The sequence below is a fragment of the Vicugna pacos genome, chromosome 20 (genome assembly GCF_048564905.1).
Source record: "Vicugna pacos chromosome 20, VicPac4, whole genome shotgun sequence".
NCBI classification, from domain to species: Eukaryota; Metazoa; Chordata; class Mammalia; order Artiodactyla; family Camelidae; genus Vicugna; species Vicugna pacos.
This window is the reverse complement of record NC_133006.1, coordinates 24613489-24635123: the sequence shown is the minus strand read 5'-3', so window position 1 is coordinate 24635123 and position 21635 is coordinate 24613489. Positions and strand designations below refer to the sequence as shown.

At 44.9% G+C, this 21635-nt stretch overlaps 2 protein-coding genes and 1 long non-coding RNA gene across 6 annotated transcripts in view; 2 read left to right on the top strand and 1 right to left on the bottom strand.

The window, feature by feature from the left end:
• Positions 1–21635, top strand: part of LOC102541718 (BOLA class I histocompatibility antigen, alpha chain BL3-6-like) — a 102935-nt gene that overhangs the window by 30314 nt on the left and 50986 nt on the right. The window contains exons 8-9 of one of the 3 annotated variants that reach the window (XR_012062269.1): positions 15552–15683; positions 17187–18373. The exons of 1 other annotated variant lie outside the window; for it this stretch is intronic. Coding sequence is in view for 1 of the 2 variants with exons in the window: in XM_072945435.1 (XP_072801536.1) it covers positions 15552–15574 (23 nt within the window). In the remaining variant the exon portion in view is untranslated. Of the gene's footprint in view, positions 1–15551; positions 18374–21635 lie in introns of those variants that run through there. One more of the 3 variants, XM_072945435.1, reaches the window with a different exon arrangement.
• LOC140687751 (uncharacterized) lies at positions 2510–13489 on the bottom strand. Its single transcript, XR_012062274.1, has 3 exons — positions 13354–13489; positions 5848–5961; positions 2510–5139 (listed from the first exon to the last, which is right to left on the bottom strand). It is a non-coding gene; the product is annotated as an uncharacterized lncRNA (long non-coding RNA).
• Positions 12425–18373, top strand: LOC102542278 (class I histocompatibility antigen, Gogo-B*0102 alpha chain-like). 2 transcript variants are annotated; one of them, XM_072945445.1, is made up of 8 exons: positions 12425–12551; positions 12867–13136; positions 13340–13615; positions 14223–14498; positions 14616–14729; positions 15164–15196; positions 15342–15389; positions 15552–18373. In XM_072945445.1, the coding sequence occupies exons 1-8, from the start codon at positions 12488–12490 to the stop codon at positions 15572–15574; spliced, it is 1104 nt and encodes a 367-aa protein (XP_072801546.1). In that variant the 5' UTR covers positions 12425–12487; the 3' UTR covers positions 15575–18373. The 2 variants fall into 2 exon arrangements, with proteins under 2 accessions (XP_072801546.1, XP_072801545.1); XM_072945444.1 differs by lacking the exon at positions 15552–18373 and having other exon boundaries at positions 15342–15478.

Sequence of the window (21635 nt, the reverse complement as noted above, 5' to 3'; positions counted from 1 at the left end):
TTTCATTGGGTTATTTGGGTGGTTTTTTTTTTAACTGAGTTAAGGAACTGTTTATATATTTTCGATATTAAACCCTTGTCAGTCATATTATTTGCAAATATTTTCTCCCATTCAGTAGGTTGTCTTTTTGTTTTGTCAATGGTTTCCTTAAAAGCTGCGCAAAAGTTTTTAAGTTTAATCAGGTCCCAACTGTTTGTTTCCTTTTATTGCTTTTGCTTTAGGAGACTGATCCAAACAAAATATTGCTACAGTCTATACCAAAGAGTGTTCTACCTGTGTTCCCTTCTAGGATTTTTATGGTTTAAGGTCTTGTATTTAGGTCTTTAAACCATTTTCAGTTTATTTCTGTATATGATGTGAGAGAATGTTCTAATTCCATTGTTTTACGTGTGACTGTCCAGCTTCCTCAACACCACTTGTTGAAGAGACTATCCTTTCTCCACTGTATATTCTTGCCTCCTTTGTCATAGATTATTGACCGTAGGTGCACTGGTTTATTTCTGGGCTTTCTATTCTTTTCCGTAGAGTCACGTGTCTGTTTTTGTGTAGGAACCATGGTGTTTTGATTACTGTAACTTTGTAGTAGAGTCTGAAGTCAGGGAGCAGGAAACCTTCAGCTTTGGTTTTTTTCTCAAGATTGCTTTGGCAAATCTAGGGTCTTTTGTGGTTTCACATAAATTTTAGAATCATGTGTTCTAATTCTGTGAAAAATGTCATGGGTGTTTTGATAGAGATTGCATTAAATCTGTAAATTGTTTTGGGTAGCATGGACATTTTAACAGTATGAATTCTTCCAATCCAAGAACATGGGATATCTTTCCATTTTTTTTTTTTTTGTATCATTTTCAAATTCCTTCATCAGGCTCAGCAAAATAAATCTTTGACCAAAGACTTTTTATAATAAGAGGTCTGTATGACAAGGCAAAAGTAATAAATGTATAAATGTTTAATTACAGAGCTCCAAAATAGATGAAGCATGAAGTAGCAGAACTGATAAAGAATTAGATTTATTTCCCTAATATTTATATATCAATTACTTTTAGAAATCAATTATATTCATAAATCAATTGTCCTAGCTCAATAATAGAACTAGTCAACAAAAAACAAGTAAGGACATTGAGGACTTAAACCAGATCATGGGCGAACTTGATCTACTTGTCATATATTGAGTATCACATCCTAAAAGAAGAGAATAGACTTTCTTTTTCAAGTGCACCTGGCACATTCACAAAAATAGACTTCATTATGGCCCTAATCAAGTCTCCGGCAGTTTAAAGGACCTAAATTACAGAGTATATTCTCTGACCACAGTTACATTAAGTCAGAAATGCATATCTGCAAAATCCACAAATATTTAGAAATTTAACCAACCCACTTCAAATCCGTGGATTATCATGGCTTAAAGAGAAAATCAGATAAAAATTATAATTCTTTTTAACTCAATTACAATGAAATCAAAACATGTGGAAGGCTTCAAAAGCAGAGTTAGAAGGACTTTATCACATTAAAGGGTAATAAGAGACTATTACAAACAACTTAAGCAAATAAATTTGACAACTAGTATGAAGTAAGTGAAGTTCGTTAAAGAGCCACTTATTGGACTGAATTAAGAAGAAACAGGAAACCTAAATAATACTATAGGAATTAAAGAAATTAAATTTATCATTAGAAATACTCCACAAAGAAAACTCTAGGCTCAGATGGCTTCATTTGTGAATTCCATCCAACATTTAGGTATTAATAGCAGCACTACACAAACTCTTGGAAGAAATACAAGAAGAAGAAACACTTTCCAAATTGTTTCATGAGGCTAGTTTTAACACTGATACCAAAACCAGAAAAAGATGTCGAAAGGTCACTGTAGACCAGTGTCACTCATGAATCCTTAAGAAAACATCAGCAAATCAAATCCAACACATTGTGACCAAGTACGTTTTATCTCTGGAGGCCTGTTTGGATGAGTGTATATACATCCATGTAATGTGTCGTATTAATGGAATAAAGAACAATGACCGTATGGTCATCTCTACGGAGAAAAAAACATTAAAAACTTCAACACTCATTCATGATAAAATCTCTCAGCAAACTAGGAATAAAAGGCCACGTCTTTCATTTGATAAAGGGCATCTATGAAAGACTTGCTGCTGGCAACATACTTGATGGTGGAAGACTGAACACTTTCTACTCAAGGCAAGGAAGAAGGCAAGGATGTCAACTCTCACCATTTTTATTACACCTCTGGTACATTTCTGTTGTACTAGAGGTCCTAGTCAGAGCAAGAATGCAAGGAGAAAAGAAATAAAAGGAGAATATTTATTTAAAAAAAAAAGAAGAAAAAGAAGTAAAGTTATGTAAAATGTATGTATATGCATTTGCAGCTGACATGATCCTGTGCATAAATTACTTGGGTGAAGAAGTCTTCTAGAAGTAACAGTTGAATTTAGCAAGACTGCAGGGACCAAGTCAGCTGTGCTTCTGTGTACCAGTAACATGAAATTAGGAAAAAGAATCATTTTAAATTCCATTTATAATAGCATCAGAATAAAATAATCAGGTATCTGTTTAAAAAAGGGTGCCAGATTTGTACATTGAAATCTACATAGTTTTTTTTAAGAGTTTCAGCTTCTTTGGTAAAGTATTCCTTCTTTTCTCATCTCATTCCTGAGCTCATTATACTCCCTTTCTGAGTTTTCTTGGAGCTTGCTGAGTTTCTTCATGACAGCGATTTTGAATTCTCCGTCAGTTACATCAGAATATTCCATGACTGGAAGTGTGGTTGTGGAGGACTGCCATTTATTTTTTTGTAGTACGTGTTACTGTGGTTCTCATCGTGCTGGATGCGTGGTTCCTCTGCCAACTCATTTGAAGCAGAGAGCACTTTTCTGCTTGAATTTAACAATTCAACAGATGAGACGGTAGAGATCTTTCTTGTTTTCTAGGAGGCAGCGATAGAGCACAGGTTTTGGGTTCTCTTCTTTGTGTCCCTAGTTGGGAAAGTTGGCACCTTCCTCCCTCACCTCTGGCAGAGGTGTGGCCCAGCCCTCCTTACTGCTTCCTGTGCCTCCAGGTACTTTGGTGCCTTGATGCTGCCAGTGCCCCGAGCATCGCTGTCTGGTGAATGGGGATAGTGGGCTCTGCCCTCGGGTCTGGGATCCCCTGAGTAAGAGGCGGAATGTTGCTGAAAGACCCGCCCCTGTCCTTGATGAGTTGATTAACTCAGCAACTGTGTTTCACAGTTTAGAAGAAAAGAGGCAGCTTTATTGCTTTGCCAAGCAAAGGGGACCCACAGCAGACTAGTGCCTTCAAAACCGTGAAGTCGCCTTAGGGTTGGGCCTTACTAATTATATAGTGAATAACTTGGGGCGTTAAATGGGGATATCAATCAACAAGAGTCTCTTGTGAAGCTTCCTCCTAAATCTTGGTGTTTCTGTCCCGCATCTTAGGACTGTCCAGTGGTCTGGAGGGTCATCAGCCCGTGACCTTCTTAATCTCATCAGACTCATCGGGCGCCAGGAGGGACTTCGGAGGGTCTGGTCATTCTCCTGAGATCGTCGTCCTGTGACTCCCTTTCTGGGGGAATGACTCAGAATCCACACATGACTGTAAATTTCAATTGCCAGAGGAAGGTAAAACACACAGGGAATCCATATCTCTAACTCTAACTCTAATTCTAACAAGAGGCCGGAGTTTGGAGCAGTGTCTGATCAGTTAGATTTGCTGACCATTTCAAAAGCAAACAGTAAGTATAAGGCCAGGAATTAGTTAGCCTAAGCGTGGCCATTTTATTATTTCTCCTTCAGGAATGCAGGGAGATGGGGAGATGGGGTGGTGCTGGCACCTCTGCCATGTCCTGTGTTTTAAGGCTGTCCGGATCTGCTACTGTGAGTGGGGGGTTGGGGGGTCCAAAGTCACAGGTGGCCCAGTGGCTGGTGGGTTGGGGACCCAGGACCCACTCTTGCTGGTATCTAGTTATACCTGGGGCCCTGGCACTGCTGAGGCTGGAAGGCTGGATTCCTATGAGTCACCTCTCTGCTACACTAGGTGTCTTGGGGCTTCCAGCTCGTTGGCCACAGCTGGAGGCCAGGATCGCAGGCTCTGCCTCTGCTCTTCCCTAGGTTCTGCCTCCTCCATGGATTCCAGTCCACCCACCTCTACACATAAGTTGTGTGGAATTCTCTGGAATCCTGGTGTGTTGCACAGAGTCACCTTTGTTGTGTTTGTTTATTGGTTGTGGATGGAAGGGGAGAGACTGAGGCAGATTTTCTCTCCTCCATGTGGCTCATGTGTTTCCTCCAAGTCCCAGTCTTTTATCCAAAATCACCTGATTCTGCTCAGCTGGAGGTGGAGCTGAGCTACAAACTGTGGGGCCCTGGGGAGACTCCCCTGACCCATGACCCCAACCCTGGGTCATTAGGCAGGCCTAAAAATCAGCTTTGGGTCCAGGAATACAGGACATTTAATTTCAGGGTCTGGAGGTGGCTAGAGACAGACCTCAGGGATCCGGACAGCAGGTCCCTGTCTGTTAGGTCCACAAAGGGAAAGAAGAGGCAGGATGCTGGGGTCCTGGGCTCTCGGGACTGAGGAGGAGAATAGGGAGTCCTTGAAGCTTCAAAGAGTGGAAAGTTTGATGCCTGCACAGGAGGGTCCATGCTTGGTGTCCTTGGGAACAGTGTTGGGACGCCTGGGTCCTGTAGGTCTTGAGGGGGGGGGCAGGTGGTTTTCGTGTTCTCAGGGAAATGTTCAGGAGACACCTGAACCCAGACTCCTGTCTAATCTCCTTGTAGTCACTGTGGTCTCCAGGCTCCACTTGACATCCTGTCCTCTGCTCTCCAGGAATGACCTCCATGTTCACCAGCTAGACAGGTCTTTTTACAACTCCTGCTGCCAGTCTTTTTGGCACAGTGGTCCCCACTGTCTTAGCAAATTAAGAGATGGTGTCCAAGTAGCCCAGGCTGTGAGCTGAGTACAGGCTCTCCCTTGATTCTCCCTGCCCCCAGCATCCTGGCGGGTGGGGGTGGGGTGGAGTCGGTACTGGCAATTGGGATATTTCTCTGGAAGAAAGGAATTCCTTAAGTCACCTCCCTTCTCTCCTTTTTTTCCTTTTCTCTTTCTTCCATGTGTATTTGAGTTGTTCTAGACCTGTAAGTACAGAAAATACCTGACACTTAAGTAGAGTTTACCAGCAAAACACAGACCTAACGCCTGTGTAATTAACATCCAGGTGAAAACTAGAGCCTCTCCCAGCACCCAGCCCAGGAGCCCCTGTGCCTCTCCCCACACAGACCCCATCCCTCCTGCACACGTGGCCACTGAGCTGGCCCCTCCCCTGCCACTCTCCTCTCTGGTTCTTCCTTCTCCAGTCCTGTTGGCCTCCATCTCCTACTGTCATGATTTCTTCCTTCTCACATCTCAAGGACCCCCATTACTCTGGGGATCTCCTCCCCATCCCCCCACTTCTACATAATCCTAGGGGTGGAGGTTCCAGACTTGATACCCTGGAGCAAGAGCCTATATCCTTGTTAGCAGCAGTGGAAACAGGTGACAGTTACTTGTGGCTTAAGGTACTATCCCTGGAGACTGAGGTCCTCCACTGAGGGTTTGTGGGGTCCACCGTAAGCCTGGGAACCAGTTGTATGGTTCTCAAGATTTTCTCCTCTCTGAGAAACCTTGGTAATTTAATGGGGAGAAAACATCTATGTAAGCCTACATTTGGGGAAACATTTCAGACTCTGAACTTAACACCGGATGGGTCACCCCCTTGTGTGCACAGCCCTGTCCCACTGCTGGGAGCCTAAGGAGGCCCTGGGCAGGTCCCTGGTAAAGAAGTCAAAGGGGAGCTCAGGTCACCTGTCATCATCCTTGTGGCCACCCAAGGGCTCAGCCACTCTGTTGTCTTTTATTCAGCACATCCCGTGAAGCATAGTGGCTGTGGTCTGAGTCACAGGGAGATAGATGGCTGACCTGGAGACCAGAGAGCAATGGGAAATGAAGATGCCTTCTGAGTAGCTCTGGGGTCAGGCGCAGGGGTGGGGGAAGGAAGTGGAGGAGAGGAGAGCCCTGCAGCCCTGCCCTGTGTCTGAGGTGCACATCCTTTTTTTCCACAATGCACTCTCCATCCCTTGATGAAAACACCCTGGAAAACTCAACATCTGTATTGATTCTTCCAATTGCTGTTCATTTCTAAGGAATAGTTTAAAATTTTTAAAAAATATTTTGAGATTAGTTTGAGATTTACAACAAAATTGCAGAGTTAGTACAGAGTTCCTGTATATCCCACACTCAGTTTCCCCTTAGGAAACGTATCACCATCACAAATTATCACAGCTAATGAAGAAACATTGATACGTTATTAGTAAACTCTAAAATTTATTTGGATTTCATTTGTTTTTCTTTTTTTTTCTGATCCAGGATCCTATCAAAGACACATTATATTAAGTCCCAGTCCTGTCTCCTTCAGGCTCTGTGGCTGTGACAGTCTCTCAGGCTTCCCTCATTTTCAGTGGCCTGTATATTGTGGACAAGACTGCTCAGGGCTGTTGTAGACTGTCTCTCTCATTTGACTTGAGTGACTGGTGCAAAGAGTTTGGGGGAAAAAGACCACAGAGATGAACTGACATTCTCCACACACCCAGGCTGTGTGCTCTCCACTTGATTATCACTAATAAGTGCACGTCATCACCTGGCTACGGTACCTGTCCCAGGTTTCTCCTTCTGATGTTTTACTTTTCCTTTCCCACTTCCCACACTGTAGTTTTTAGAAGGAAGTCACTATGTGCAGGCCGCACTTGAGGGGCACTCTGCTATAAACATTGGTGTGCTGGGTTTTCTAAAAACATGAGTTTTCAGATGAGTTTTGTAAGTACTGGAGTGATCAGCAGGTGGGACAGTGAGCCTCTGTGTAGCTTCATGAGAAACTGCTGCCCGTCCCTGCAGTGGCTGCGCTGCTTCGTGTTCCTGCAGCAGTGCCGGGGGCTTCTGCGGCTCCACGTCCTGCTCAGCGCTTGGCATCACCCGTTCTTGGAGTCTAGCTGTTCTTATCGGTGTGTGATGGTGCATCATTGTTGCTTTTATTCGCATGTCTTACTAACACATGATGTGGAGCATCTTATGCATTTCCATTGACAACTCTTCTTTGAGGAGGTGTCTGTTCAGAATTTTTTAATCTGAACAATTTATTTTCATATTACTGAGTTTAACAGTTCTGTGTATATTCTAATACAAGTACTTTATCAGATACATGAATATGCAAATAATTTCTCCCAGTCTGTGGCCTGAGCTCTATGACTGACATATCAGCATTCATTAATGCCTAGGGATGTTTTCCTGGGGAAAGAAATGAGTAATTGCTAACTGCAGTGTTTTCTGAGTAGAGGACCTGGGCGACTGGGAGATCAGAGGGATAAGGTGAATTATTTATTTTTGTACATTGAGTATCTTTTCAATTCTCTTGCTGCTCATAAATAATGCTTTCAAAGGTGACATTAAAAACCCTTACACTCAGAAAACACTTGACAATCATCTTCAGATTATGTGTCACGACGCCCATTCTGATCCTCTACTCCAGACCCATCACCTTTTGACTGAGCTCTTCTTCCACAGAATTTCCATGACTGGAAAAGATGGGCTGGATTGTATGGACAGTTCTCCTCACTGAAAATTGCTTAAAAGGCCATGAAAATACAAAAACCATCTTAGAAGCATCAAAAAGGTGACAAGGTACTCATAGAGGACCACACCTCAAAAAGAAGGGAAAGCTCCTGCTTGGCCTCTGCAGAGAACATGGTCCTGAGAAAAGGAGAAAAGGCTCCATGAGTTCACCGCCCAGAGCCCGACGTGACCAGCTCTGCGTCCCCCAGTCTTGACTTTTCCTATTCATCTCTTTTCCCTTTAAAAAATTTAAACAAACCTTTTAAATTCTGATTATGATTTACATGTAATGTATCATATATGATATAATGTATATTCAGTGTAACACAAGTTATAATGTGTTGAAAGTGATCAATGACAAAGGAAAAAGAACTGGAATCTTCACACCGGAGATATTTTGTTGCATTTTGTTTTTGTTCTTTTATATATCCTCCTACTACTGCCCTAGTACTGAAACTTTCTCTAAGTTGATGAGCACGGACCTCAGTGGCCCCCACCCTGCACTCTCAGATGCCATGTCCTGAGTCAGCTCACTCTCCCACCTCCTCTAGGGGCTGTTTCTCACTTCCTCCTCCCTCCTCAATCCCCTCCACTCCCTCCTCGATCCCTATCCTTAATGGTGAACTTCTGTTTTCACTCAGAAAATGAAAGAGGACTCAGATGAGAATTACATCATTATCCTCCCACACTCCCGCAATTACACTTGTATCCTCTTCCTACCAGTGATGATGGATGGTCCCTCCTGTGTAAGGCTGCCCCTCAGGGAGGACACAGGATGCAGCTCCTCCCTCCTCTGTATCAGCAGTTTCCCACTCTCTGCTGCCTCCTTCATTCCTGCATACAAACATGCTATAATCCTCCCATCAAAAAGCAATGAAAACTAAATAAATCAGAAGAAAAATCCTCCCATAAAAACCCACCACTCAACATCCAGTTTCCTCTCAACATCTGCCCCATGTCTATGACTCTCCTTATAGAACAGTTCCCAAGTCCATTCTCACACCTACCGAGTTACCTTTTCATTTTTAGCTAAAAGGATATATGCACAGTATCAAAAAGTAAAATAGTTCTACACTTAATATGAAAGTAGATGTCCTCAATCTTCCGTGTCCCTCCCAGATCTTGAACCTCACAGACGAGCTGGTCTAGCTGATTCTCTAATGGTTACTTCAATGCCTCTAGACAGCATGCTCCCTATAATATTCCTTATTTTTCCTCAGTTTTATGTATCACCTTTAGTTAATTGGTTCTTCTTTCATACACCCTATTCCCACAATATAATTATAATTTATAAACATGTTTATATGAATTTTTTATTTTCTCTGAAGTTAATTATCCTTTTGTTGTACTCATTTTAAACCATCCCCAAACTCTCCTGGAGTCTAGTCTTTGTGAACATATCTGAGGATATCTGATATTCTGCCACTTTATCTCTTTGCACAGACCTGTCCCACAGTCCTCAGTCCTGCCTCATGTGGACAGGGTCCCTGCACACCTGGGGCAGGGCTGATGTCTCTGGTTTCCTTCACCTCCTCTGAGACAGCCCTCGCCCTCCCTTGTTTGACTCCCCTGGGGCCAGGATCCCATGTCTTCCCCATTGTTTATTTTCTCCATTATTTTCCCTGACTTTGCCTAACAATATCGTCGGAAGGGAACATGGAAAGTGAAAACATTCTAACTCTGAAGGGCCTTAGGCTTCCCTAGGACGTGCATCTTGGCTCGATATACAACTCTTTGTTGGAAATACCTTTTTTTTCCCCCTCAGACTTCAGAAGGCTTTGCTTCAGTGTCTTCTAGCCTCCAGGACCCTGTTTGTTGCCTTCTGAAGTTTTCAAGGTCTCTTCTTTCCAACTTCTTTCTAAAATTTCACCTGATGTGTCTTGGTGTGGGTCTGTTTTCATCTAGTGCACTAAGAATTTGTGTAGGCTGTTCAAGATATAAATTTTTGTCTGTAAATTCTGAGAAGTTTTCTTGAATTTTTTTTATCATTTCCTACTCTCCATTATTTCTGAAACTTGTATTTGTAACTTGTTGAAACGTCATGACTGACAGACATATTCTTACAGGTCGTCTCTCCTCCTTGTCATTACTGTTCCATCTACTTACTGGGAGCACGACTAAAATCTTCCAATTCATCTATGGAATTGTTCATTTCTATGATTGCATTTTTAATTCCCAAGAGCTCTTTTTCATTCTATGATTGTATATAATTGTATAGAATTCTGTTTTTGTTTCATATTCCACTTATCCTTTCCATCTTTCAGATATTATTGATAACAGCGGCAGGGGACCTGTCGGGACTCCACTTATCTGCTCTCATGGCATCATGAGGTCTTCCTCACGGCACTTAGCGCAGTCGTGATGTACATCTGTCTCGGTCATTTCTGTCCCTCTCCCGCACAGCAGAGCCCGTCTCCCATCAGCAGGGGCCTAACTGTTGCTCTCCTCCAGTGTCTCCAGATCCTGATGCAAGGTGGCCTCGATGCTCCTTAACCTCTCTGAGTCTCCTTTCCCTGTCTGCTCCAAGGGGTCACGTGGTGATCACCTCATGGGTTTGCTTTGAGGCATAAATTGACCCTGTATGTAAATCGCATGGAATGACTGCCTGAGACATAGTCAGTGCCCCTCTATTCATAGTGACCATCATTACAGTGATTGCAGCATTGAGATTGTTTCCACTCTGCTTCTATAAAGCACAGTTCAAGATGCATCCTTGAATATTTTTGAGAACATGTGTGATTATCTTCTTGGGATAACTTTCTAAAGGAGACATATTTAAAATACTGAGATATTTTGCAAAACTTTAAGATTTTTGTCCCAGTTTTCAATCCCATTAGTCTTTTTGACAGTCTGTTCTCCCTCAATTCCTGTCAATATTCCCCTCATTCACTTTCATCTTTGCCAAGATGATAGATTGGAATTCATTTCCGTTTCTTATTCCACATTTTCATTTTTGTTTACATTTATTTAATACTAACATATTTGTTTAACATTTGCATTTCTACTTTTCCAAATCATTCTCTAATATTCTTTTGTGGGGGGGGGGGATGTAGTTATTTTAAAATATTGAATTCAAGAAGGACAAAGTAGCCTCTGACCGCAGGAACTGGTCTGACACTTACACGGGCCTCAGTGTCATCAGAAGCTTGGTTGATGCTCCCCACTCAGTCATGTTATTCCGCTGTGGACATAAGTCATCCCACAGCACTTTGACATCAGACAAGGACACTTGAGACCATGACACAGGGAGACAAAGAAAACCACGACATGATTCTGTCTATGCACAGAGCAAACAAGGAAGCACTGTGTCCCTCACAGTGTACGAAACCTCTCCCCGTGCTCATACAGCGACCACTGCTTCTGTCCAGGTACAGCTGTATCCTCTCACCCTATGGGTGAGATTCAATCAGATGCCCAGTCAAAACTATTTTCACAGCATTACTAAGATATTATTTGCCTTCTCACTATGTTGACATCTGCTTTGAGGTACATCTTAGAAATAATGGAGATTATGGAAGCAAACTGTTAACAGTGATCATTTTCACAACTTACTTGAAGGAAAAAAAAGTTTGTTTCAAAACATCCTGGTTGAAGCATTAAAATTGTTATCATTCTTAAATCATAATGCTTAAAACATGTTTTAAAAATATCTTCTATGGGGGAGGGTATAGCTCAGTGGTAGAACGCATGCTTAGCATGCACAAGGTCCTGGGTTCAATCCCCAGTACCTCCATTACAAAAGTACATAAATAAATCTAATTCCCCCCTAAAAATATCTTCTATGATGGCATGGGACATACACATCAACCACTTCTGCTACATTTCAAAGTACTGTGTCCCACGTGAAATCATTTGTGTGAAGTGGAATACCCTCTCTTTTATGGAATACTACTTGTACTTGAAAGACTGAATGATACTGGAAGATCTGTATAACTTTGTGAAACAATGTATTACTTTTAAAACATCTTCCATTAGTACAAGAGATATTCAGTGTATAAAAAAGGCATGTGGATTTTAATGTAACAGATAGGAAATATTCACTGATACTGTTTCAGGTCCACTTTGCAAAGAACCTTTGACAAACTACCATGTGTGTAGTTTTAGTTTAGTATCAAAGAGGACCATCCACAATTATCTGAAAAGGTTATTAAATATACTACTCCTATGTATGTGTGAGACTTCAATCAAAATAACGGAATAAATGCAGCAGCAAACATGAAAATCCAGTGGTCTTCTAATGAGACAGACTAGAAAGAGACTTGCAAAACAATGTAAAAATGTAAAATCTCCTCTATTCTCTCTCCGGTGATTATTTTGGGAAATTATTTTTATATTAAATGTATGGGTTATTAATATTACTCTCAACAAATTAATTTAAAAATTTAAACTATTAGTCCTATATGCAAAATATCGATAGATGTAGCCACATGTACAAAATTATCCTTGAGGTCCTCAGGCATTTGTAAGATTGTGTAAGTATGTTGACCAAATGTTTTGAAAATAGCAAACTGACACAGCCCTGGGCCAGGAGCCAGGAAAACCGCATGATAATGAGATCTCTCAGTGCAGGAGGGGAGGGATCACCGGCGGGGTCTCACCGAGGGCGGGGTCTGGGGCGGGGACGCTCGGTACTGCGGACTCCCCATCTCCCCGGGTTTCACTTTCTCTCTCACAACCTGTGTCTGGCCCTTCTGCCCGGACATTCCTGACGCAACCCTACTTCTCACTCCCATTGGTGTCTGTTTTCTAGAGAAGCCAATCAGCGTCACTGCGACTCCCTGCTATAAAGTCGGCACGGACCCGCCTCCACTCAGCTTCCCCGACTCAGAGCAGGCGGGTCATGACGCCTGGAACCCTCCTCCTGCTGCTCTCGGGGGCCCTGGCCCTGACCGAGACCTGGGCGGGTGAGTGCGGGGTTGGGAGGGAACGGCCTCTGCGGAGGAGGAGCGAGGGGCCGGCCCGGAGATGGAGGGGGAGCAGGACCCCCAGGAAGCTGAGACGTCTCTGCCTTCCTCCCAGACCCATGATCTCACCCGGGTCCCGTCTCCTCTTTAGCTTCCCGCCCCCTCTTCTCTCCCACTGGAGCCCGACCCTTCTCCGACCCGCGACCAGGTTTCCGTCTCACACGCTCTCCTGGCCCCATCGCAGCCCCATCACCTCGGACCCGGGGCCCGACTCGGAGGAGGGTCGGGCCGGGTCTCATTTGTCCCCGCCCCCAGGCTCCCACTCCGTAAGGTATTTCCTCACCGCCGTGTCCCGGCCCGGCCGCGGGGAGCCCCGCTTCGTCCTCGTCGGCTACGTGGACGACACGCAGTTCGTGCGGTTCGACACCGACGCCCCGAATCCGAGGATGGAGCCGCGGGCGCGGTGGGTGGAGCAGGAGGGGCCGGAGTACTGGGAACGGGAGACACGGATATACAAAGGCACCGCACAGATTTTCCGAGAAAAACTGCGCACCGTTCCCGGCTACTACAACCAGAGCGAGGCCGGTGAGCGACGTGGGCGCGGGTCCGGGTCACGACCTCCATCCACAGGGACGGGCCGGGGTCCCCCGAGTCTCCGAGTCTGTGGGTTACCCCGACATTGAGGGACACGCCTGGCCCCCGACCCAGGAAAAGCAGGCAGGGACTTTGACCTGGTTTCATTTTCTAAAATCTAGATTTAAGCACTGTGGGGGGCGGGGCGGGGTCAGGGTCTCACACCTACCAGAGGATGTTTGGCTGCGACGTGGGGTCGGATGGCCGCTTCCTCCGCGGGTACAGCGAGGACGCCTACGACGGCGCGGATTACTTCGCCCTGAGCGAGGACCTGCGCTCCTGGACCGCGGCGGACGCGCCGGCTCAGATCACACAGCCCCAGTGCGAGGCGGCCGGTGAGGCGGAGGAGGGGCGGAACTACCTGGAGGGCACCTGCGTGGAAGGGCTCCGCAGACACCTGGAGATCGGGAAGGAGACGCTGCAGCGCGCAGGTAGGAGGGGCCGCGGGGCCTCCACGGCCTCCCCTCAGACTGGAGCTCGAATCCCACAAGGAGAGGAAGATGGGATCCTGCGGGAATATCGCCCTAATGTCTTGTTGGGAGAGGGAGGAATCTGCCCAGGTTTTCACATTCTGTACAAAAGAGTGACTCGCAAGTACCCGACTTCTCTCAAAGACAGTTAACTAATCCAGTCTCTTTTAGGATAAAGAAGGGGAGACCATCCCTGAAACAACTGATCAGTGGTGCTTTTCACCCTTGCTGCCATCCTGTGAACTAGGAGTTTCTATCGCAAGCCGTGTTCTCAGCCCGAGAACGTGTTTGGAGGACTGACTCCAGCTTTTCTGAGTCGGTCATCCGCCTCCGTCATAAACATGACTCTGTATTCTCCCCCTTACGGTCCTGGAACCTTCTATCTTGTCTTTCATTCTGACACTTGAACATTCCGAGGACTAGGAGATATTCACAGATACCCATGAAAAACGGTTTGTCCGTTTTTCGAACCCATTCTCCTGTCCAGTCTCAGGATGGTCACATGATGCTGTTTCATTTGCCCATGGAGGTAACCCAGAGTGAGAATTTTCTGATTCTTTTTCCTCAGACCCTCCAAGGACCCATGTGACCCATCACCCTATCTCTGACCATGAGGTCACCCTGAGGTGCTGGGCCCTGGGCTTCTACCCTGCGGACATCTCACTGACCTGGCAGCGTGATGGGGAGGACCAGGCCCAGGACACGGAGCTCGTGGAAACCAGGCCTGCGGGGGACGGGACGTTCCAGAAGTGGGCGGCCGTGGTGGTGCCTCCTGGAGAGGAGCAGAGATACACTTGCCATGTGGAGCATGAGGGGCTTCAGGAGCCCCTCACCCTGAGATGGGGTGAGGAGGGACACAGGGGTGGAGCTTCTTCTCAGATAAAGCAGAAGCCCTTCTGGAAACTTTCAGCAAGGTCCGGACTCAAGCCTGAGGTCAGGGCCCCTTCCCTTCTCGTTGCAGAGCCGCCTCCTCAGCCCACCGTCCCCATCATGGGCATCATTGTTGGCCTGGTTCTCTTTGTGGTCACTGCAGCTGTGGTGGCGGGAGTTGTGATCTGGAGGAAGAGGCGCTTAGGTAGGGAAGGGAGGAGGGATCTGAGTTTTCTTGTCTCATTTTGGGGTTCAAGCCCAGGTGGAAGTTTGTCTGCCTCATTACTAGGAAGAACCATCCACACACAATTGCTTGCCCGACTGGAGCTGAGTGATAGCACCTACTCTTTGCAAAGCACTTGTGAAAATGACAGGAAAATTTCTCACCTTGATAATTCTGGATTGAAGGTCAGATTCCTAGCTGTCAAAGTTCAGAGGGATAGACCCCCCCCCCACTGAGGACAGGCCTCCAGGAGGGCAGTTGATCTGTATACCCGACATCTCCTTCCTTCACATTCCTGTTCCTGTCCTGGATTTTTGGTCACAGTTCTGGAAAGTTCTCTGTGGTCCAGGACAAGGGTTTCTTCTAATGACTTAGTCTTCTTCCCTGGCATCTCACATGATAATTTCTTCTCACAGGTGAAAAAGAAGGGAGCTATGCTCAGGCTGCAAGTAAGTACAGCGTGACTGTCTTTCCTGAGACCCTTGTGATGGTGGAGCTGGGAAGCCATGGGGGGAGATCATCCCCACCTCAGGGTTCCGTCTCTAGTTTCTCTCCTGTGGGTTCTGACCACGTCCTGGCTTTGTTCTCCCCCAGGCAGCGACAGTGCCCAGGGCTCTGATGTGTCTCTCACGGATCCCAGAGGTGAGACCCTGGAGGGCCTGGATTGGGAGAGGGGTTGGGGCAGAGGGGATGCCCTGGGTGTGGGGATTCTCTGAGTGGGACATTTTGAGCATGTGGGGGGCTGTTGAGAATGTCAGCACTTCCATGACTGAACTGAATCAGTTCACAATTATTTTCTTTCAGAGTGTGAGATAGCTACCTTGTGAGAGACTGAGTGATGCAAGATGTGTTCACGTCCCAATTTGTGACTTCAGATCTCCTGACTGCTCTTTCTGCAGCTGCATCTGAATGTGTCTGTGCTCCTATTAGCATAATGTGAGTAAGTGGGGAGAGTGCCCCACCCCTGCCCCCCACGACCTCTCCCCACCCTGACCTGTGTTCTCTTCCCTGATTGACTTTTCTTTTTCAGCAGAAGCAGGGCTGGGCTGTCTCCATCCCTGTCTTAACTTTGTGTTGCTCTGAGTAATACTGTCTTACTTTCCTAATGAGAATGAATCTGGATATGAATTTATTACTGCCTTGATGGGTTGATGGAATAATAAAGGTGAGGATTCCCAAAGTTTGAGAGAGGAAATCAATGGAGCCCTGAGAACCTTCCAGAATCTGCATGTTTGCTGTGTTGAGTCTGTTGCAGGGGGGACAGGAGAAGTATGTGAGGTGTAGGCAGGGACTGTGCCCAGTCAGTGCTCAGTTCCTTGTGGGCTGTGGAGGGGTCACTACTGGGACGGGTCATCTCTGTTCCTGTGTCCCTGTAACTTCAGTAGAACCTGGTCCCACCAGGACCTGTGATCACAGGGACCCAGAAGTGACCTGGGCCTTGTCCTCTCTGGGGGACATTGGCAGTGAGGGCAGTGAAGGCTCAGACCAGAGTCCAGCCTTCAGCCCATTTATTTTTGTGTTTATATTTTGCCTATTTAAAAAAATTTTTAAATTATGACTGTTCTTTTTCAAATTTAGAGCTCTGTTCTCATTCTGCTCTGGGTGTCTCCCATCTCTGACACCAGTAGGAGTCATTTTTGCCAGTCATTGTCCCCACAAGTCCCAGGGGTCCCTGCACACAGGCTTTCCATGGTATCACGAGAGAAATTCTCAGCCTCATCCAGCTCTTGCCCGCCTTCTACTGCTATTTCTGGGATTCTTCTCTGCATGTTTCCCTCACCTTTTTTGTAGAACAAAGATTCTGGAATTAGTGAAAAGGAAGGACCGAGTAGTTTCGCATCCTCATTTAATTCTTACAGGATTTCTGTCTTCTCTGCAGCCACTCCCTCTCTCTGCCCTTAGATCTAGTGATGGCTCCAATCCCAACTCATGGATTAATAGATCAGATCTGATGTATATTTACTGTAGGTTGGACCATAGGACCCATAAGCATAGGATCATCTTCTGAGAAGACAGATATCATTGTGTGTACTGTGGAGACAGGTGGCTGTGGGGTAGAGGGGAGATCATCACTTGTGAGAGATGGAAAAATGCTTTGAGGGGATGAAAATGTTCTAAAATTGACTGTGGTTATCATCACACCCCTCTGTGAATATGCTAAAATCAATTCTTCCCAATGGTTGAATGAGATATGTGAATTATACCTCAGTAAAGCTGTTCTAAGAAAAAGTTCTGACCCCACATCAAATGAAGCAGAATTGCCGGAACCACTGTGGTGACTGAGGAGGAAGACATGAAAAAGCTCAGGGGAGTGGACGTGCCAGCATAAAGTAAAACTGGAAAAAACCCAGGAGACTGTTTCCCAAAGGAAACTTTCTCAGGTAATAAGGAAAGAGCAAGTGAGCAGATTATTAACCCCATTGTGTCTGTCCTTTCTAGGAGCGGACTGACTCTAGGAGATAATATTATACCAGCATCAGGGATAATAGGATCCCAGAATGTCAGAGGACAGGTGACAGCAAGGCAGAAACAAGGACTAAATTCCTAAAAGCCAACAATGTCAAATAGATGCAGGAAAATCTGACTGCAAGGTCTTTATGGAAATGCTTGGTAGATCGTGGCATTTCTAGGGACAAGGTGGATGACAGCCAGCAAGAGTGTTGCTTAGCTTATAACCAAGAATACTCTATCCTGCAAGGCTCTTGTTCTGATTTGATGGAGAAGTCAAAACCTTTGCAGTAAACAAAAGCTAAAAGAATTCTGTACCACCAAACCAGCTTTACAACAAATGTTAAAGGAACTTCTCTAGTCATCAAGTAAGAAAAAAGAACAAAAATAAGAATGGGGTGGGGGGACCTATAAAAGATTGCTTTGGTAATTTGGGGACTTTTATGGTACCATAAAAATTTTGGAATTGTTTTTTTCTCGTTCTGTGAAGAATGTCGTGAGTATTTTGACAGAGGTTGCATTGGATCTGTAGATTGCTTTGGGTAGTATGGCCATTTTGATGATGTTGATTCTTCCAATCCAGGAGCACAAGCTATCTTTCCATTTCTTTGTATCATCTCCAGTTTCCTTCATCAGTGTTTTACAGTTTTCAGAGTATAGGTAACCTCCTTGGCTAAGTTTATTTCCAGGTATTTTGTTGTTTTTGATGCAATGGGAATGTTTATGCCAGTTATAAAATTCTGGTTTTTGAAGTGAAAAAAAAATTATTGAAGGGGAGCAAATGGCAAAATAGCCTTCCTTTTTATGGGTGAGTTGTATTCTGTTACATGTATGTCCTGCATCTTCTTTATCCATTCATTTATTGATGTGCACTTAGGATGCTTCCATATCTTGGCAATTTAAATAATGTTGCTATTAATAGCGGGTGTATGTATCTTTTTGAATTAATTTTTATTTTGTTGTTGGCTTTATTCCTTTGATAACTATGTAAGTTTAAAAAGCTTAAAGCTCTAAACATTCTTAGAAACAATGAACGGTACATATATGTTAATTTTTAAAAATACATGCAGTATATTGTGTATATGTATTTACATGCAATATATTATATATGTGCAGTCAAATTGTAACAATTCTACCTAATAAAACTGAAAACTGAAAAAAAAGATTAAGAAACCTTATTACAGCCTGAGAAATTAAATCTATTCTTTAAGTTAAATTTGTGTTTAGCTGAGCTAAATCCTTGAAGACTTCAGTGCCTCTTGGAAGATGTGTCTCCCTCTAGCTCATATCCACATTTACATGCCTACTGGCTCTTGTAAGCAGTTTTGGCTGAGACCCCTGCATGGACTGTAAGAACTTTGCCTCCCCCCCATATTTGCTTGTTGACTTTTGATTTTGTACCAATACCATGTTGTTTTGATTACTGTAGCTCTGTAGTATTGTCTAGGAGAGTTATTCCTCCAGCTGCTTGTTGGCTTTTGAATAAATAATATTTTAAATTTTAAAAAAGTGTCATTTAACATGATAATTAATAAGAATAACTGAATTGAGAGCTGAGATGAGTTGCCTAATAGAAAGTTATCATTTCTTATCCAGCTTCCAGACTTGAGCCAATTCTGAGACCCAGGACTCACTGGCTGAAGGGAGCTGAGGTCCCCTGAGGAAATACCCTAGAATATATGGCAACTGGGTACAGTAGGAATTCCCTTCGTCCTTCCATATAGGAACCAATGGCCAATTTTCAGATTTCCATTAACTGAACAAAGGAGGATCTAGGTCCCTTTATGTCTGCTGCATAGAGTCCAATTTGACACTGATGTCTGGAAGCCAAAGTACCATCCTGAACCCCCATTAGAGAAGCATTTGGGGAGATGACTTAATTTGAGTCCTGTCTTAGGCCCACCCATATGTCAGTGGGTTCTCGGTCTCCACACATCCACTTGGCGGGAATCTCCTCAGTTTCCAAATATCTCATTGGAGGCGATGTATGTAGAGTTTCTAAGAATCCTCATATTGGTTCTATCACCTGCAGAGCAAATGCTTTTAGTGAGAAAAGCCAAGTAGAAGCCACTGAAAAAGCCTCCCAAGTTCAGTCAAGACAGAACATTAAAAACAATGTTGTATCTTGGGGGCAATGAAAGAGATAAACATCTTCCTCAGAGACTTAAAGGATGGGGGGTCCCCCTCCTATAACCACTTGATCCAGCCCTGAGGTTCTTGCAGAAACCGGAACTGTCATTGCCAATGGCAGTGAGACAGCGCTAACTCAGCCCTGCTGCCTTTTTTTTCATTTCTGACGTTTGTGTTTCCATCTACACAGTTCTCTCTTTTAATCCCAAATTACCTGGAAGACTGGGACAGGTTTTTGGGAACATAGTTTTGATCTGGATTGCTGTGGAGTGAGCACCAAATCCTGTGAACTTGATCTCTTTATTTATTCCATGCTCTTCACTCCTAGTCTCAGCCCTGTGAGAGGCCGTCAGATGGTTCTCAAAGTCACCCTGTGGTTGGCAGACTCTACGTTAGTCCCCAGTGTTCCCCCCTCTGGTATCATGCTCTTGTGTAATATACACTTTTGGAATATAAACTGGATGTAATGGTAACAAACAGAACAGGGCAGGTGCTGGGCTGTATATTTTGGAATCACTGGGGGAAGAGACACAAGGGACCTGGGGTCAGTTGTCTCAGGCTGGCTGTCCAGGCTAGGCTGGGGCAGCAGAGATTTCCCATGGAGCCCAGTGACAAGGGACCCTGTGTTCCTTTCCTACCTGAGGAATTTCTCCTCTAGATCTGAGCCCCCACAGCCCCTGCCGTCAGACAGTATGAGGAGGAGGAAGAGACCAGCAGTGATTCTCATCCTGGCTGGAATGTCGAGGGAACTGTCTGTAAAAGGAACAAGAAGGAAGTGAACAAACCAAGGCTCCCAAATCTAACACCTGGTGATCCACACACTCCCCTAGGTCAGACCTCATGTAGAAAGATGAAGAGGGTAACAGTCTCCAGTCTTCCTGTTCTTCCCCCTGGGGCCCAGCTCTATTCTGCAACTGAGAATACTTGCTAGAAGCTTTTGTTTGAACCAATATGGGGATTCTGGCCAACTCTACGTATGTCTCCTCCAATGACATGTTTGGAAACTGGGGAAATTCCCACCAAGTGGATGTGTGGAGACAGAGAACCCACTGACATACGCGTGGACTTAAGAGAGGACTTGAATTTTGTCATCTTCCTTATGTGCTTCTCCTCTCATAGGGGTTCATGGTGGTACTTCGGTTCCCAGGTATCAGTGTCAAGTTGGACTCTGTATCCAGTAGAAATAAAGGGACCTAGATCTTCCTTTGTTCAGTGAATGGAAATCTGAAAAATGGCCATTGGTACCTATATGGAAGGACGTGGGGAATTCCTACTGCACATAGTTGCCATGTTAGAATTGATTTTAGCATATTCAGAGAGGTGTGACCATACCCACAGACAATTTTGGAACATTTTCATCCCCCCAAAGCATTTTTCTGTCTCTCACAAGTGATGATCTCACCTCCACCCCACAGCCACCTGTCTCCACAGCACACACAATGAGGTTTGTCTCCTCAGAAGATGATCCTACATTTATGGGTCCTATGGTCCAACCCACTGTGAAATTACATTAGACTCTGTTACAAATCCATGAGTTTGGCCTGGAGCCACCACTAGGATTACTAGATCTAAGGGCACAGAGAGAGAGAACAGGCTGCAGAGAAGACAGAAATCCTGTAAGAATTAAATGAGGATGCGAAACTACTGAGTCCCTCCTCTTCGCTAATTCTTTCATCTTTGTTTCATAAAAAAAGACGAGGAAAACATGCAAAGAAGAATCCCGGAAACAGTGGCAGAAGGAGGGCAAGAGCTGGATGAGGCTGAGAATTTCTCTCTTGATACTGAGAACTGAGAACCTGTGTGCAGGGACCCCTGGGATTTGTGGGGACAATGACTGGTAAAAATGACTCCTACTAGTGTCAGAGATGGGAGACACCCAGAGCAGAATGAGACCAGAACTCTAAATTTGGAAAAGAACAATCATAATTTTTTTTTAAATCCTAAATAGGTGAAATATAAATACACAAAAAAAAGATGGGCTGAGGGCTGGACTCTGGTCTGAGCCTAAGCTGATCTGGTCACAGGAAGCCCTCACTACCAGTGTCCTCTACAAGGCCCGGGTAACTTCTGAGTGCCTGTGATCACAGGTCCTGGTGGGACCAGGTTCTACTGAAGTTACAGGGACACAGGAACAGAGATGACCCGTCCCAGTAGTGACCCCTCCACAGCCCACAAGGAACTGAGCACTGACTGGGCACAGTCCCTGCCCACACCTCACATACTTCTCCTGTCCCCCCTGCAACAGACTCAACACAGCAAACATGCAGATTCTGGAAGGTTCTCAGGGCTCCATTGATTTCCTCTCTCAAA